General features: G+C 46.8%; 1 protein-coding gene across 1 annotated transcript in view; it reads left to right on the top strand.

The window, feature by feature from the left end:
* LOC144174723 (paired box protein Pax-6-like) overlaps positions 1-18149 on the top strand; it is an 85591-nt gene that overhangs the window by 19668 nt on the left and 47774 nt on the right. The window contains exon 2 of the mRNA XM_077703553.1: positions 15943-15990. Coding sequence (XP_077559679.1) covers positions 15943-15990 — 48 coding nt within the window. The remainder of the gene's footprint in view (positions 1-15942; positions 15991-18149) is intronic.

Genomic DNA, 18149 nt, shown 5'->3' with positions numbered 1-18149 from the left:
TATGGGATTTATTCTCCGCCACAAATACATACTATCACAAAAAGTCAAACTACTACTGTACCGGGCTCTTTTCTGCTCTTACTTCAACTAGTGCACACTTAAGTATGGGCAAAAACTACAACCTCAAATCTAGAAAAACTAGCTATTTTTGAAACACGGATGCTTCACATTGTTCTTGACTTGCCGTACAGGCATACAACACAACGTTTATTTCGGAAACATGACATGGTAAGCACATTCAACCTATACAAATACCGCTTGATCCGGAACTACAAACGCGAAAGAAAAAGAGGTCTAAATTTGCTTTCCAGTCTAGCAAGCCTACAATTGTACGAGACCCCATATCCACAGCGCCATAAACCCCATTGGGAATTGCCCCCCGTCCGTACAAACTATGGTCATTAACTCCTATCATATCAACTGCCCACAATATTAAACACACTCACTGATGAGGGTATCAATATTGATAATTTTTAGTGTCATTTTTACGCAGTTATCTTGCCGACAATCCACGTTCTACATTTCTACATAAGAATGTTAATATTAATTGTTAATGTTAGTTCATTGTTAATATTGAGATCAGTGCTTTGTAACTTTGAATGAATGTCTGTTTGAAAAAAAGGGCTTGATTTGTATTATGAATTTATTAATGAGTAGTCTTTAATTGTTTGTGCGTATGGTTTTGTTTGTTTTAGTGATTTTTTTAGTTCACTACGCAGAGCGCAGTGGAATGTCATTTGTTTTCTTCTTTTTTCTTTTTTTAATTACGCAGAGCGTAGTTGAATGTAATTTCTTCTTCTTTTATTTTTTTAATTTGTTTTTTTTACTACGCCGAGCGTAGAAGCATGTGATGTTTTTTCTGCTTCTTCTTTTTTTTTCACTACGCAGACCGTAGTACAATGTCAAACTCTGCCCTCTATTGCGGTTTGCTGTCGCTGCCAGCTGTGAGGGTGGTGGGAGCTTCGTCAAGCGTTTTTTTTTTCGCTTTTACTCCCACCTCCTCCATCACTTGTATTGATGGAAATAAAGACTTATTAGTATTTACTAGTCAAGGGTCACACGGAACCTTAGCAGTATTGATCTGGTTGTAATAATCCGCTTGACGTTGAGATAATTTTCACCCGTCATACAGTCACCAATTACGCGCTGATTTGAAGGATGCGATACCGCTGGGAATCATCTAAATGCACAATGAATTTGAGCCAAGTCTCTTCTACAATGGCGTCATGCTCACGCACAAAGCTCGGGGTGCGCCTGTGGCACGTCCATACAAGGCGTATCGAAATGAAGGTACGTGCATGCATTGCGGAGATGAAGAGTGTGCCAGTAAGGTCCCATAACGCTTAATGATAACGTATCTAGAACTTGTATATGCCTGACTGTATATGTAAGGAAGGTGTATATAGCTTGCGTTTTCCGTCCGCGCTTGAGACCTTCAAAAAAAAACGTGAAGATAGTGAATGATAAGGCAAGGACAGGCGCGTAGCCAGGATTTTTGTTCGGGGGGGGCTAAGGTTGTTCTCCGCACCCCCCCCCCCCCCCCCCGAAGAAAAAAAAGCGCGGTAGTTTGCATGCGCCCTTAAAGGCTATGAAGATAAAATACATCTTGGTTCATTAAAATGTCTGCCTTGTCCAGATAACAATGATACCAGTTTTATCGCCAACTTCAAAGGAATAATCGATATATTAAATTATACGTTTGATGCAATGGCGAATCCCCGCCCTCTTTCCGGCGGCGATTTCACTATGACAGTTCGGGATCTTGTTTGTACGATTGGCGCCTTAAGTCACCGCCAAGGAACATGATTGCGCGATTGTAGAGGGGCCTCCATTGATCTTATCATTTGAATTCTAACGTGCAGTTAACACACACATCACTATGTTGTAGTGCTAGCCTATATATCTACCCCTCCTGCCGATATCACTTCACTGCAGCGCTAAATTTGAAAATTTTTGACATTTGTTGCATTGCCTCGGTTAAAAAAACGCCTGTGATTGGAATGGAGCTGTGCGAGTTACCAAAGGCTAGTTGCTATTCAATTGAACAAGGTTGTATTTTGTCTTTAGAAGGCCCTTTAAGGTTCTCTCTTGATATTGGTCTTGATTATGATTGTATTTGTGCCAGATGAAGTTGTAAACTGGGCGGAAATCCGCAGACCGCGTGGTACAAATCTCTGCTCGTGATACGGAACGTACATTGCACGCACGGGAACCTTGTGCAGGCATTGCATTAAACGGCCAGTTTTATGCAATTACTTGCTTTATTTCAACGTGTGAAGTATGATGAGTGTGACATCCGCAATAAAATGACGTATGCCGTAAGAATAAGATTTTTTATTTAGTTGTGCTTGTCCAAAATGCAAAATAAAATGTTTTGCATTCAACGCCCGTACAGTAGCAGCCAGTGTAAGGCCAATGGAGCTCATTCTGTGCAGTATACATCGAATCTATGCACTTGCGTTATGTGTAGCGCAGGTCTTATCTTTAAAAAACGAGAGGCTATGAATTATGCATACAAGAAGCGTTATATCTCTAGCAATAATTTTAACAAATATCAACCCTAAACCCACAGACATCGCGCGCAATAACAGCGCTGTTAAGGGCGAAAATTACACGAACATGGCAGGATAAGTCCACACGCAAAACGGAATAATTCAGCCATCGGTATTTGTTAAGTCATGCCAGTTTAAATTTGCGCTTATGTTTTGAGTCTCAATGCAGTCCATTTCGTAGCTTCTATCAGGTCTCCGGGCGGACATGAGAAGCTTGTGCTTTGTAACATCATGAATCTGGTTTATATTTCGGCACAGCCCAAATTTAGAGTCTGCTGTAATGAGCTTGGTGTTCTCAAATAGTTGCATTATACCTGTCAAGTTTTCAATGCTTCGTGCATAAATGCCCTATAGTCTGCCTGAAGGCGTGTACTATCCAGTAACTCTTCTGGAGCAGCCACCCCATTTAGCTACCACTCCCAGATGAGGTAGTCACTGCAAAGTTCACCATTCGATGCTGTATCGAACTTTATATTTTGCAAGAAAAAATAATAACGCAAAGACGACAATGTCTAACCATACTCTTGCGGTTAGGCATGTTCTGTGCAATCTGAGCAAAATATTGCTGTTTTGAATTTTGTCGTGAGATCTGAGGAAAGAGTTATAATGTGGTCCTACCATTTTGGTTTCAAACTTTAATGAAAGGACATACTTTTTTAGCTGACGCGTGCGCTGCCATTTTTCAGCCGAGTACACACTGCCGGTTTTAAAGCTAAACGATAAAAAAGTATCAGTGCATGAGCATGGGCGGCTCTGGAATATATAGGTCGCACAGGAGTTTTGTAGTTTTCGTTAGAGACGGGGGAAATGACAATTATGTTGGGAATCTGCTTGGTCCAGTAGAAAACGGAGGATCGGGCAGCTGTGCAGAGCCAGCATGACCTTCGGGCATGGTGCGACGCCCGAAACAAGTCAGCATTTTGTTTACCGGAGTGCACCAAGAAAACATGCGTATTGGCATGACCCCGCATACAGAAAGACCAAAGACTACCATGCTTCAGCATGAGGGGGACAGTAATGACACAGTTAAACTATTTCCTTGGTTGACAGCGACCGTGATGTTGAAACTGAAGCAGGGTTTCAGGCTACGACAGGATAGATTGGCTAAAAATTGCCAAGTTGTTTACCGTGATAATTCCTCGGTCATTTCGGTTACTTAAGAAATGCTGACCATTGCTCAAAATTTCCTTCATGCAACATTTTAGAATGTATACATAGCAGTTGTGGATTCAGTAAGAAAGACAATAGCGCGCACCCGTATGGGGAAGGAGGGGGGGAGGGGAGGGCGGAGGTGTGCTGGTGCTCTTAAATTCTGTTGTCTTGCACGACTGACTGAGCCTTGAAAGAACGATACTCCAGCGTCCACAGAACTTCAAAGAAGGCCAGGAAGAGTTAAAGGAAAATTCTACCAGAAAGGCACGTTCGTTTCTTCGCCACCAGTACGAAGGTCCTTCACTTGCGCTGTGCACGCTGCTATGGGTTTAACAGTGGGTGTAGCAGTGGATGCACGCGTAGATATGAAACGCGGAAAGAAAAGTCCCGATAACGCGCACACAATGTGACAGCGGCTACCTCACATGGAGTTTCGTCCCAGTGAAAGCAAACTATTAAAACTGCAGCCAGAACAATATATTTTTCACTCTTTATGTACTGATACTAACGCTGTCCCGATACACTGTGAGTAACCCTCTCCAACTTCGTGCATAATAAAATATTTAGGCGTTTACAGGAGTTGAATTTACGTTTTCCCTCATTAAAAATCACCTATCCGCTCCACCGTGGGCGCTTTCAACGACCAATTCAAACGCAAGTACTGCATTCGAAATAAAACGAGCTTTACATTTTTAGTTTGCAGACACAAGGTACTGTGGCATCGTGTAAATATAAGGAAATGATTATTTAAATATCAAAGAATGCATAACTGATCTGCACTGCACAACTTAACGTACAATGCAACCTCCTTCGCCAAAAGACATCAGTGATCATGCAAGGATTAATCACTGGAAGAAAATGACTTACAATTCGAGGCCTCTTTTGGGTGTTGGCACTTGGAACATGAGCTTCTCAAAACCAGGGGCGCTTCTATCCTTGCGGCATATTGCCGTTGTGTTTCAGGCCCCTGAATATACACTGCTCTGGGCAGCCGCCGTCCAGGGAAAAAGCGGCCGTGGACGCAATGGAGGGGCTTTAGTTGTGATCGAGGTAGAATATGGCCATCTGATCATTGTTACTGTCGCGACGCCGTCTGCCTGTGGCAGGGCTGGAGTGACCGTCGTCCCTTCACATTTAGGATAAAGTCTGGGGCTAGCTCGGGGAGCCGCAGCGCGCCTTTTTTGTCGACCTGCTGTTCTCCAGTTTCCTAGGTTAGGGGAGAATACCGCCGAACAAAGCTGCCTAATCACAGGGGTGAAATTGAATGTCGCAACATCGCCGTCGGAAGGGGATACTCAGTGCGCGTGATCTGAGCCCACTCCAACAAAACCCTCCCGGGCTCGACTGAAACGTGAAAAAGGAAGAATGAAGGGCTGACACGAGGAAGACGGGCATACCTTGCTGTGTGTCTCATTCGCAAAGGCCCTCTGCCCGCGCACAACATTCATTCAGCTAAACTGCATGTTTCACACATTACGTAGCCCCATCGCATTCTTCAGTTACCTTGCACGAGTCTTGAATGTGTGCCCACGGCCGCTTGATCTCCCCCTTTCGAGGAGATGCAGCGGCCATGGGCAGCCACCGCTGCTTGTACGTTGCTCTGCTTAACATACAAAGATCCTCTGTTCCCTTTCGGGCCTGCTTCCCCGGCCGAGTCAATCTCCTCTGCTGAGAACGGCTCAGCCGGCCAATTATTCTCTGTGTTGCCACATGTCTCGCACAAAGGGACACAACGCATGCCTTTGGCGTCCCGTGCGCTGAGCGTACCCGAAGGCGCCGTGGCTTTCGGGGCTGCCCCCCTCCGCAATCATTCCTCAGCCGTTCGCACCCTTCAGGCGCTTCGTTTTGTCACGGCCGCACTCGACTCCCTCTCCGCAGTGCGGAAAAAGAGTCGAGTCCGGCCGTGGTTTTGTGTAAGCACTCTTGCGTAGGGCAGACATTCGTGAATGCTTATATTAGTGTCACTTTCGAAGGATATGCAGCTTTGTTCACAGGGGACGTACCAGGCATACAGACAGCACGGCGACGACCGGAAAAATTTCGGGGGGGGCTGAAGCCCGGTCAGCCCCCCCCTGGCTACGCCACTGGGCAAGGACCGTATGGTATGTTCGAAAGCTAGGTATAGCGAGACTGACCAGAGGAGAGAAAGGGAAAGGCAGGTGGTGCTATGGGAGTAGGACGTACCAGAATTACTCGAAACGTCATTACAGTCAATGACACACCGTCGCTGTGTGTTCTCTGTATAAACTTTTCGTCCTCCTGTTAGCGCTAGATTTTGTTTTAGGGGCGAAGCTCCTTAAGGGCTGGGGCTGTTGGCTTCTCCTCTCGTCGTCGTCTGATTCATCGTTCGCCTCATGTAGTCACGGTACTAAACACCAGGCGCCTCGCGCTAGAACATAACGCGTACTAAAAAAACACAGGGACACTCGTTTACGCCTCGCGCTAGAGAGCTTCGTGCTTCAAAAACAAGAGACTTTGCCAGCAAAGCTGTATACCTTTACCCACCAATGGTTTCATCTCCACTGGCAAAAGCGCCAAGGTGCCAAGAATACACTTATATACTGCATGCTTCGCCCCTCCTCAGGTTTCACGTTAGTGGAGATGGCCCGGGATTTATTTTGTTCCTAAGAAAATGGTGCCTTTGTTCTAGTCAGCAACGCGCAGCAGCCTTCGAATATGCCGCGCTGTGGTCACGAACTAGCGTGTGAAAGAAAGGACGGAAGCTGGATTAGAATCGAAGCGACGCAACAGCACGCGTGCCACGCAGTGAAGTATACACTGCGCGTGCTCCTTCATGGCCGCGGAACGCCGGCGCCGTCCCGTCGGAGGAGTCGAGCCCCTTCTATCGCAGAACACACGGGCGCCGACATGTCTCGAGACATGCCTCGGTGGCGATTGTTTCATCCCGCGGCGGCCGCTCGCTCTAAGAAGACCGACGCCGCGTAATGGATTGGCACCCCGTTCGCGCACGCTACGTACGCGCCGCTCGGAACGTACGTGTATATACGATATATAAATAATACACCGAGCACGCTGCTCTTTCCGTCCGAGTCCTTATCGGGCCGCGGCGACCTGTCATGGTAGGTAGAATGAAGAGGTGCCCGTGCTTCTTTTAAGGTTGCGCGACTCGCCGGCTCGAATCGAGCGATGAAAATGCGCCGGGAGAGGAGCTTCAGACTGCGGCGTACGTTTGATTTTATTGATCTTAGCGAGTTTTGTGAGGCGCACCAGCGTGGCCCTTGTATTCGTGATCCTTTAAATCACGCTATCAGTGTCGTGCAATTTCGCTCTTCGAAGCTGCTTGATTACTTAAAAGAGCCACGTAGAAATTTCGTCCCATGGAGGTGTGCACGTCACATATCCCACGTGCACTGCGGAGCGGTATCATCATTCGGGGCACAGGGCTATGCGAAGAAAGGTCCCAGCAAAATTAGTTTAGCGCCATTTCTGGTTAACATTTATCGCGTACTTTATCCACCTGTAAAACATATACACGTCTGTGGAATTCTGCTAAAACCGATCAAGCGTCTAAAACCACTACTTTCTCCTTTTGTTTATTCCAGCGAAGCTATTAGCCTCTAGTTGGTCGGAAATTTTCGTGTCGTACACAAAAAACCCAGGGAGGACCCAGCCTAAGACGCCGAGCGCATGCTTCAGGTTAATCAGGGATACAGCATAGAGCTCAGTATTCGTTAAAAAAAACCACTAAACAAGCATAGAAACCGCATTATGGATGATAAGGCGCCGGTTAACAATGGGAACACCCTCTCCACCGCCACAATGTGTTGCTAATAAATATTATGCGGCAGGTTATGTTTGAAGGCCAGGCAGATATAGTGTCACTAAATAGAGCAGTTTTTGTTCAAAACACCGAGCGCATGCGTCAGGTTTATCAGACATACAGCGTTTGCCGCCAGAGAAGCCGAGCGCAAGCGAAAAGCCCACCGAGACGACGATACCCTCCCCCGTCAGCATTTGTAGTGGTTTATAACAGCTTCGCTCGACGTCCACCTCCGCGGGGCGGGATGGCGGCCATTTTTTTGTTTGTTATTCGAGTCCACCCGAAAAAGGTTAGAATTGGCAACGCCGACAGCGAGCGAATCTAACTCGCGGACGCTTTATAAATTCTCATCGGAACGCGAAAGGGTTCCGCCGCGCGCGCGATAAAACTCGCGGGGCTGAAAAAGCTCCGAACATTTCTCTTTCGCGCAGCGCTCCTCCGCTGGCGGAACTGCGGAGTGCGGCGATTATCGCTCTGCCATATATACGGTGTGCGAGCCGCGCCGCGCACTGCCATATACCGCGCAGCTAAAGATAGCTTATAACGCACCATCGCCCACATCGTTCTCATCGCGGTGCCCGAGTTTAACGCGCCGAGTAGCTGCAGCTTTTGGGCAATTACTCCCTTCGCGCCGCGCCGAAGCTCTAGCTCCGCACGCATTGGCGGCGTCACCTCTATATATAAGTGAGAGGGAGAGAGCAAACACGGAATCAATATGGCGGAAATCTAGCGGCAACGACTGCCTTCGCTTAGCCATCTATACACACTTCTCTCGCTTTATCTTTACCGCGCGTTTCTTTCACGTGTGGAGTCCATTTTTTTCCCTTTCTTTTCTTCGCTTACACTTTTCCCACCTTCTATTTCGGATGAGTCGTTTGACCAGGCAAGCGTGAGGTTATACACAGCAAGGTGACTACGCTCCACCGCATCTTCACGGTTTGGTAATTCGGGCATCGCTGCGTTCTGCAGCGAGACAAAACGTGGAGAGAGAAAGAGAGGAGATAGAGCGCAAGGAGAAGAGATTGCGCCTGGACAGGTTCAACCAGATGGTAGTCTGGCTGTCGTAATGATACGTCAGAACGATCGTCTAATTCCATCGGGTGTATAGCTGTCTTCGTCGCCTGTATAGAATTACTGCCCCGTAGAAGCATGTCCGAATTTCTTTTTTTGTATACGCGTCCGACGATAAATCGTGTATCGTGCGGTTTGCCCTTCAGAAGCCAGGGTGAGCTGTAACCAATCACAGTTATTGATGACACCCCCGAAAAAAAGGGGGTGTGCCTGCGAGTTGTTTCCTAAAAGATCGATGAAGCCGTTTTGGTTGCGTAACAAGTCCTCTAGGTCATGGCAAATATTGATACGAAGAACAACTTCTTTTTTTTCCTGTTTTGCCTTGGTTAATGTTTATTTCCCAAATGGTTGTAACCGTTATCCGCACAGAAGAAAAAATCGCGTTTAATCGTGAGAGTTTTTTTTTTTTTTTTAATTTGCTGCAGTTAAAAATGGAGCAGCACGCGTAAGTACCGCTGTTTCGGTTGTGCCGCTGTATCATGAGAGATAATTTCTGATTTCTGACGAAGGCTTGCCCCAAGCCGAAACGTTAATAAACTTTCGTTCGTTACCCCTTTGTCTTCTTGTTTACAGTATTTTTGTATATATCTATATATATGAATATATAAAAGGAGAAAGGCTTTTTTATCCTTTAGATGACAAGAAATATAATAATAATAATGCACCATTCCGCTTCACGCAAAAGTTATCAAGCAAAGTCTTGGCCGGCCACAAACGTGGTCATTCCCCTGTAGAGTTCCTCTTTTCAAACACCCAAATATGGGCAGCTCCGTCATTGGTACCAATTCAAATCTTCGCGGCGAGGAGGCTGTGGGCAAGGGCTTTAAAAGACGCCTGATTTAAGTTGCTCGATCACAATGCCCGCGACAGCGCTTACGGCTGTAGTTTCTGAGTAGACAGCGAAACCCCCCGGCACTCTAAGAACTAAAGGAGTCCCACCAATTCCCAAAGGGAATAGAAACCCTTGTCCCATATACGATTCCCTTTTCCAGCATCAGGCAACTCCCTTTTTAGCAGAATAGCCTTACCCTTCATAAGGGAGTCGCAGGCCTCTCGCGGAGAGGGGGTCGAGGTATTCTCACCGGAGTTGCGGGAACCGCGTCCGGCAATTCCCTCACCACGGATCGAATAATTCCTCCAGTCAGGGAGTTATACAATTCTTTACCAGAATCTTGCTATACCTCTGCCACCCCTCAGAATTACCTTATTCCACCAAACAGCATTTTGCACTACTTCACCAGGAAGGGTTAGCGTACTCTTTTCAGAATCATTGTATTCTTTCAACCAGAGTCCCATAATGCCTCCTCAAGGAGGGCTAGCTTACTCTTTGTCAGAACTAATGTATTCCTTTAAAGCAGGATCTATGCACTACCTGCGAGTTGCCGAACTCTACTATTCAGAGGCAGCACGATGTTATCTTTAACAAGACTACACTTTAGCATCCACAACAGCATTAGTGTCAGCCCTCTTTACTTCATGCTTACAAACTGAAATACAGTAAAATTACTTCACAAGTAAACATAGCAAGGCGTCTTTACAAAAAAAGCTGTCGTTTGTGCTTAGCCGAAAAAAAAAGACAAATCGTTTTCACACTGCATTTCATGCTTTATTTTGACATCCTCACACACGTCGCTCCACCTGTATTGCAGTTGCTGCTTTTATGACCGAAACCATTTGCTCTGTCGGTGGTAGGCCGAGCATCATCTAAAAAAGCAGACAGGTCCGCTTTGTCTTTGGGGCATACTGGATGTTGAAGGTCCAGTAGACCGCCAAAAGCAAAGCGAACCCGTCCACTATGTCCATAGCCGTCAGCTGGAGCTCTTCGAAGTGCACGGTCACGGCTCCAGATTTCTCCGCAGTTTGGCCCGAGAACAAGATCCTGGGGTAAAGGGAAGTCTCTCCTGGCTCCTGCATAAAAAGCACACAAATGCAAGTACCAGAAGAAACACAAGTAACAGTATTTTGCTCTTCCTTCCTCAGTGGACAAACCACTGTACAAAGCGATTCTCAGGAAAACGAATCGCTAGTTAGTAGTCTATACACTTAAAGCTAAGAATTTAGTGACTACGCTAACGATTCATCAATGTAACATTCACAATTGTCTACTGATGAGGCAAAATGCTCCCTTTAGCAAATTTGAATTGCTGTGATGGTGATTGCTGAGCCTGATTCACAAGTACTACACTGGATTTCACTTACTCAACATACAGAAGAAAAATATGCATACCAGCTTTGAGAGCAAGGCCTCTGGCTTTTCTTTCACCAGCAGTGCAACTGAAAAGCCATCTGAGAAGAACGAGAGCACGGATTAATTTAAAGCATCGGGGTCCTGATCCCCTATTCAAATTTTAAACCAACAAGGTCCTCCTCCTCTTTTTTTCCAACCAACCACTTTCAGAAAAAGCAGCCAGACCAACAAGAGAACCTGCAACCTCAGGCCAACCTGCAAGTACTTGGTGCAATGGTGTTATCAAAAAGGATGGCTTGAAGACAAGCAATATTACAGCAAAACTGTCAGCCTCTCATTATTGGAATTAATCATGGGATCAGTGAACAGTAACAAGGCCGAATCATGGAGAGTAACAAGAGGCAAGCAGAAAATAAATGCCGCACAACCGCATTCCTAATCCCCATCAATCTTGAAGCTGCACATCGAATCTTACTCGTGACCAAATAAGTTTGTTAAAAAATACTGCAGTGTTTGGCAGTTTGAAAAAGCTACAGCATTAATGCACTGCAGTGGAAGCGACACATTTTTAATCAAGCAGAAAGTTGGTTACGCAGTTATGTTATGTCTCTAATGACATAAAACACAACTAAGGTCAGTCGATGCTAGAAAGCAAAAGTGCATGCAAATGACACCATGATGGCTAAAAGACACATTTTTATTTGCCAGATGACTATGGCAAAGTGACCAAAGCTGAAGTGTTTATTACTTACAGCTGTCGGCCGCATCAGGCATCTTTGCTCTCTTTCTGCTTCCGAACGCCAGGCGATCACAATATGTTGTTGAACAGCACTATTGTAGAATAGCCCTGGAAACATCCACGGGAAACACCTTTACGTCGTAGCGCCTGTAATAAGTAAAAAAAAGTTCACTATAATGCTAAATGCACGCTGCTTACTAAATACAGCACCTAGCAGCAGTTTTACCACATGTCCGCGTGAAAATATTCAGCCTAAAGTTCTATAGCTTGTCAACACTCGCTATGAAACAAAACGTACTGCAGTATTCATTTTTCAATACTACGTTTTACGGTAGCCGTTACTTGGCTCTTTCTTGAGAAAACAGTACGGAATTTCACCGAAAATGGGCTTCACTCTTATTGCAGTCGCGCAAGGTAATAAGAAAAAAGTCCAATAGACAAAGCAACACGCCAGCGGTTCCGTGAAATTTTGTTGTGGCTACTGTAGCCACATAAACAATTAATCGCGATGAAATTTCCTGCCGACAACGTTTTATTAGCGTTAAGTATTGTTTTCTAACAACACGGGACCAGAGGCTATAGGCAACGCACTACACAATGGGTTCGGAACGCACAAACGTTCACGTTCTTTTTTTTTGCAAGACATCTATGCCAACTTGGAGGTTGAATTGAACCCTTGTGACCTTTGACTGCGTTATATTTTAAGGGGTAACCAAATAAAGCGACGCTACCAACCTAACTGATTGGGTAATAAACTGGTTACGGTGTTGCTGTCGCCGTCGCTCACTTCTGCCTCGTCAGACGCGCCAGATGGGAACGGAACCGACGGATAAGCCCGGCGGCAGTGTAATTACCTTGTCGCTCGACAATATATTTACGTTGCTCAAGAAGATAATGAAACGAAAGCCTAATTTATAGCTAGCGCTGGACACATGTACGATTAGTACACGCGATTCGCATGCGACTGATCGTTACGATTGATCGTAAGGGCCTGTTTTGGGTCGTTCGCTGGTCCGAGGAGGCTCACGACGTGCGACTGGCAAGCCAGATGCAGTCGTGCCATCATTGCGATCGAGAGTCCGCTGAGCCCCAACCGCCCGCAACAGGCTTGCGTTGCTCGGGTCGGCTCGGGTGTTGGGAACGGACATTTGATCGCCGCTATCTGTGCAACTGCGGATGACAATCCGTAACACAACTTTTCACCACACTATCATCCTTTTTCTCGCATGTGAAACTTTATTTGGGCTATAACGGCCGTTTGAGCGATCGGTGACCAAGACATCTGCGTAGCCTGTTTGGATGCTTCCGCGCAGGTATCGCCATCTCTCGACCGCTCGGCGCACCGCGCGCCGTGGCATACACGGCCGGTCAGCGCAGGCTTGCATAGCGGCAGATATCTGATCGCCGCTTTTAAAATAAGCCCTGACAACAATCCCTAGCACAATTTTTCACCACATTAACACCTACTTTTTCGCATGTGGAACTTCTTCTTAGCGAACAGATTGATTCGGGAGAGCAGCGACAAGCGGTTGCTACCGTGGTCTGCGCCGGTTCGAGCCGCTGAGTGTGTCGAGCTGGCAGGCGCGGCCGGCGTGAGCGCGGACTGTTCCCGAAGGCAGAAAACGCTTCAAGATTGCTTGCTTTATCAATTTCTTGCGAAAAAACGCGCGGAATCTGCAAATTCAGCTCAGCGATCGTCGTAGTTGACCATAAAGCAAAAACAGTGGGCGGAGCGACGCCGACGACACATCGCATGCGCGCATCGGGCCATGTGTCTCAAATTCACGCGTACGGCTACTCGTGGCGACAGTCGTAACGATCAGTCGCATGCGAATCGCGTGTACCAATCGTACATGTGTCCAGTGCCTAAAGAAGCCAGCTTAATAAATCCGCAACTCTTATACTGCACACGAGTCTTGTTTCAACGCATGCTGAACGTCGTGAACCCGCGATGGGAGCACGGCCGCTTGTTCGAAAAACACAAAGCCGGAAAAAGGATAGCTAGAACTGGTGTCACACAAATGAAAGCACATGTATGTGACCACTTAATTCTTCGCAAGAACCAACAAGGCTAAGCAGCACTCACGAGCGCCAGTTGTTATAAATAAAGCTGAAGTTTTGGCGGGAACGAGCGCGAGCTCGGTCCCGTACTGCGCAAGAAAAACTAAAATGGTGACTTACGTTTTCAGCGGCGGCCGCAGCAGCCAAACGATGTTATTCCACCAGTCAGGTATACTTCAAACACAGCCACCGACACCAAAACGCACCTCACAGACACGTACAGGAGTACTACGGCGGTTTCAATGCCACAAAAGAGACGGAGACATCGGAGAGACGCGTCCGTCCGCGAGCCCCGCCGCGATGAAAATACCGCGCAAAGGTACAACGCTCAAGTAGTCCGACGGACACCGTTGCGTTAGAACACACAAATGACCCATTCCTAGAGGACGTGTAACACTACCTCGCACGCTCTTTTGAATACGCTGCACTTTATTTTAAGTACGCTTTGTTTCATGGCCCGGCGCTGTGGCTGTTTAGGTAACTACTTTTTCATACGATTTCAAAGAGTTCGCGTCCGCCATAGAGGTGTCTGCCTTTTTGCACACCTGAAAGCGTGCAGCTGAAGTTGATAGAGTCGATATACTGTTCTATTCTCTCTCGCGGAGGATATACGAACTCCATCGATGCGAGACAGAGTCGGTACGCTGTTCTATTCTCTCCCGCGAAAGGGGTACAACCGCCGCTTAGCTCCATCAAGAGCGGGGAGAGTTCTCCAGCAGTTTTATTCTGGTTTCCTAGTAGAGTGAACACGCCACCTAACGCCACGCGTGGTGCGGACGGTGTCAAACGACCCTGGCAGGAATAGGAACGCTGTTTGATTCTTCAACTACTCCCCACATTTCTTAGAGTGCCCATAACCCATCATAAGCCTAGTGGTGAATGTTTGCCGCGGGCCAGGACCTTACACAGCGAAAGGCTTTCTTACGCCAAAGTCTATAGATTTGGTTATTCTCGATTAAGTTGGGCCACATTACGGTCCCTGTATAATAAGCTGCTATCTGTCTGTATTATAATTAATTACGGTCTCAAATTATGTACCGACGGTCACTGAACCTTGAAAGCGTCTAAGAGTGCGGACAAAAGTTTTCGGAAAATGGCAAATGAAGCGTTGAACGCCGTGAATAGACGTATGGCAACTGTATCAACGCCGCTATGTCACCTGAATTGCAGCTACATATATTGATCGCTGTATTCGAATCCTTCCATGCAATAATTTGTACAGCGAAGATAACTTCGAATAATTCGCCAAAAAAGACATGAGGGCATCTGGTTCGGACTACATTTCTGGGGCGAAGTTGCTCCAGGGGCTCGGGCTGTCGGCGTCTCCTGTCGTCGTCGTCGTTTCATGCGGTCACGGTATACTAAAACACCGGGACACTCGTTTTCCAACGCCTCGCGCTAGAACGCTTTGTGCTTCAAAAACACGAGACCTTTACAGCAAAGCTGTATACCTCTACCCCAATGGTTTCATCTCCGTGGGCAAGACAGTCAATGCCCCAAGAGCTTATACAATGCATATTTCGTCCCTCCCCAGGTTTCACGTTAGTGGAGATGGCCCGGTTTTTTCCCCAACGGGAGTTTCGAAATCTGTTTGACATTTTTCTTGTTTAAATTTAACCCCCCCCCCTTTTTTCCCCCCATTATATATATAGTTTGCACATGCCATAATATTAGTGTAATAATTCAGTCTGTGCCTCACAGTGACACGAATGCTGCAAGCATGATAGGCCTGCGTCCTTATCCATTTCGTATACAGGAACTCACCGGACTTAGTTCACGTAATTTTGCACAGAAGCAACTTTTGACGCAGGCGTGGCCGCCTACCACCCCTGACTGCAAAAACTGTTTCAAAATCCTGCATGCGACCCCACCGCTTCGCCAGATATTACAGCGGGTTACCGTCCACTGTGCGAATACGTCCAGGATGCTCGACGTCTTGTACTCAACGGCTCTTGTATAAATTTTACAATGTATACACGGCCAAAAGGTGATGCATAATGTTTTTCGTCGGGAAGTATAAAGACAAGATATTCAATAATTTAACGTTAGTTGTGCTGCGCTCTATTGCATGACAAAAAGTTAAAGTGATTCGTTACACCTAATTGGTCGTAGGTATTTCGACAAATTTCTTGCTCGCAATTTTTTTTTTATTAATGCACGCGGCGTACATAGGAAAACCAACTGCTGAACTTACACTCGTTTGCATACAGTAAACAATGTTAACAGAGCGACGCCCGCTATCACTCATGCATGCGGAATGACACAGCTATACTGTCGGGTTTAATAAGCCAGAAACTGCGCGTATCGTTTTCCCGAGAATTGCCTACAATATTTGCGCGCTGAGTTTGTGCCCTCTCCCCTTTCCCCTCCGCTTCTGTCTGTCTACCCTCGTGCCCAGATGTGTGCCAGCTGCGGTCGGGACTCGCCTTTGCACCGCCAGAACCAGGTGAGAAAAAAGGCCAATTCTCCTCCGACGAGTACGCCTACCCGCGTGGAAAGGAGGGGTACAACATAGACGACCGAACACCTAAAGATTAAAGGAAAGGGAAAAAAGAAACTGTAATACAAACGGAGGAAGCAGCGGGTTGGCGGCTTTAGTATAAACAAGCACGCTTGCGCATGCGCATGTCGCCGGGTGTAAAGGTGAGTCTCCCGTCCCCTCCGAGCATCCCCCCCCCCCCCCCACATCCTCTCTCTCCTCCTCTTCCTCTCCATCCCCGCTTATATTCCGAGGCGTGCATGCAGCGAGAGATTAATCTCCCAGCGTGTGACGGTGGTGTCGGATCGCCGCCGAGCTCCGCCTCCCTTATCGTGTAATTTATGTGCGCCAGGCGCCGCCATAAACCGCGCGGCAGCGGCGTCTGCGGCCATTCTTCGCCACCGCAAAATGCGCGCGCGGAGTCGCTTCGCGAGGAGTGCGACTGAATGTTTTAAGGAGGAGCGATAATGGGGGGTAGGGGGAGGTGTGCGTGTGTGTCTCTGTCTGGGTGTGTGCGGGAAGGGCGATAGGATGGCACGGGCGGCTTTTTATAGGCATGCAACGAGGGTTATTAGGTGGGCGCGAATCTGGATGCATGCGGGCGCTAGTAGACACTAAGTAATACATTTTTTTTCCTCGGCCCTGTTTCACAGCTGGTAGAACCGTCGCGAGATGATTCTCGACGAGTGGGTTTTCTCTCTCTCTCTCTCTCTCTCTATCCCCGGTGTCACACTGCAGTTGCACAAAGCAGCTGCAAGTCATTTAAGCATGTGTTCGCCTCTCGATACATCGGTTTACGATGCGGCGAAGCAAGGATGATTGCGTGCAAGAACTTCGCTCAAAAGTGGATAGAAGGTTCGTGCGCATGCAGAAAAATAAAAATGGCAAGGATAGAGCTCACGAAGGTCACCAAACGGGGCAGAAATATTTTCGCTCATTGTGCTGGAGCTTAAATTCTAATGAGTCCTTACGCTTGCTTACGCGACTGCATCCATGTTGTCGTCGTAGTGATTGATTGTAGGGTTTTAACGCGCCGACGCAACGCAGGCGATGATTTAGCTTCGCCTCAACACACTGAATTGACTATCCAGGCAGCCAACAATGGAATTTCGCCGAATAACGATGTCGTACACACGATTGTACTAAATGCTTTTGTCTCCGCAGTGGTACCACGCAATGCAAATACGACGTTCTGCACTGCGCAGTGCCAAAGCACAGGTAACATTTCTGAATCAGATTTAATACACGTTGCTGTGATTCGCCAAATTCGATTGATTATGGGATTTAACGCGCCGCCGCTACACAGGCGATGGGGCGCACCGTAGTGGAGAGCTACAGATTAATTTTGGCCACCTAGGGATCATTAACGTGCGCCGAAATCTCGAACACATCAAACTAGCGTCCTTAGGCCATTGGCCAAATTCGCCTTGCTGGCAGCGTGTTGGTAATTCATGTGCGTTGTGGCTAAGCTGAACCACGGCATGCCTTCCCTTGAAGTGTATACGTGCCTCTTGAATCAGGATTCAGGGCACGGCTCGTATACACGACGTTGATTTAACAGGCAGCCCATAGATATGTCATGCCTTACTCAAACATTACAAACGAGAAACTAAACCACTACACATACAGGCACACATACATAGATACATGCATACACACATACATGTATACATACGTACACACGTACACACGTACACATACATACATACATACATACATACATACATACATACATACGTACGTACATACATACATACATACATACATACATACATACATACATACATACATACATACATACATACATACATACATACATACATACATACATGCATACATACATACATACATACATACATACATACATACATACATACATACATACATACATACATACATACATACATACATACATACACACACACACACATACACACATACATACATACATGAACGCGCGCAGACACACAGACACACGCAGTCGCACATACTGGGATGATGCGAAATTTCTCGCCCCCTTTTAGCTACGAACTTGGGCCATGACGATGGGTGTTTGGTGCTTTTCGGTTTTGTATGGAACAATTAGTACTTGTTCCGGAACTCAATTTTTTGCGCGTAAATTTGTG

The sequence above is a fragment of the Haemaphysalis longicornis genome, unplaced genomic scaffold, assembly GCF_048455015.1.
Source record: "Haemaphysalis longicornis isolate Haplotype H1 unplaced genomic scaffold, Haemaphysalis longicornis Haplotype H1 scaffold_3, whole genome shotgun sequence".
NCBI lineage: Eukaryota > Metazoa > Arthropoda > Arachnida > Ixodida > Ixodidae > Haemaphysalis > Haemaphysalis longicornis.
This window is presented reverse-complemented; position numbering and strand designations above follow the sequence as displayed.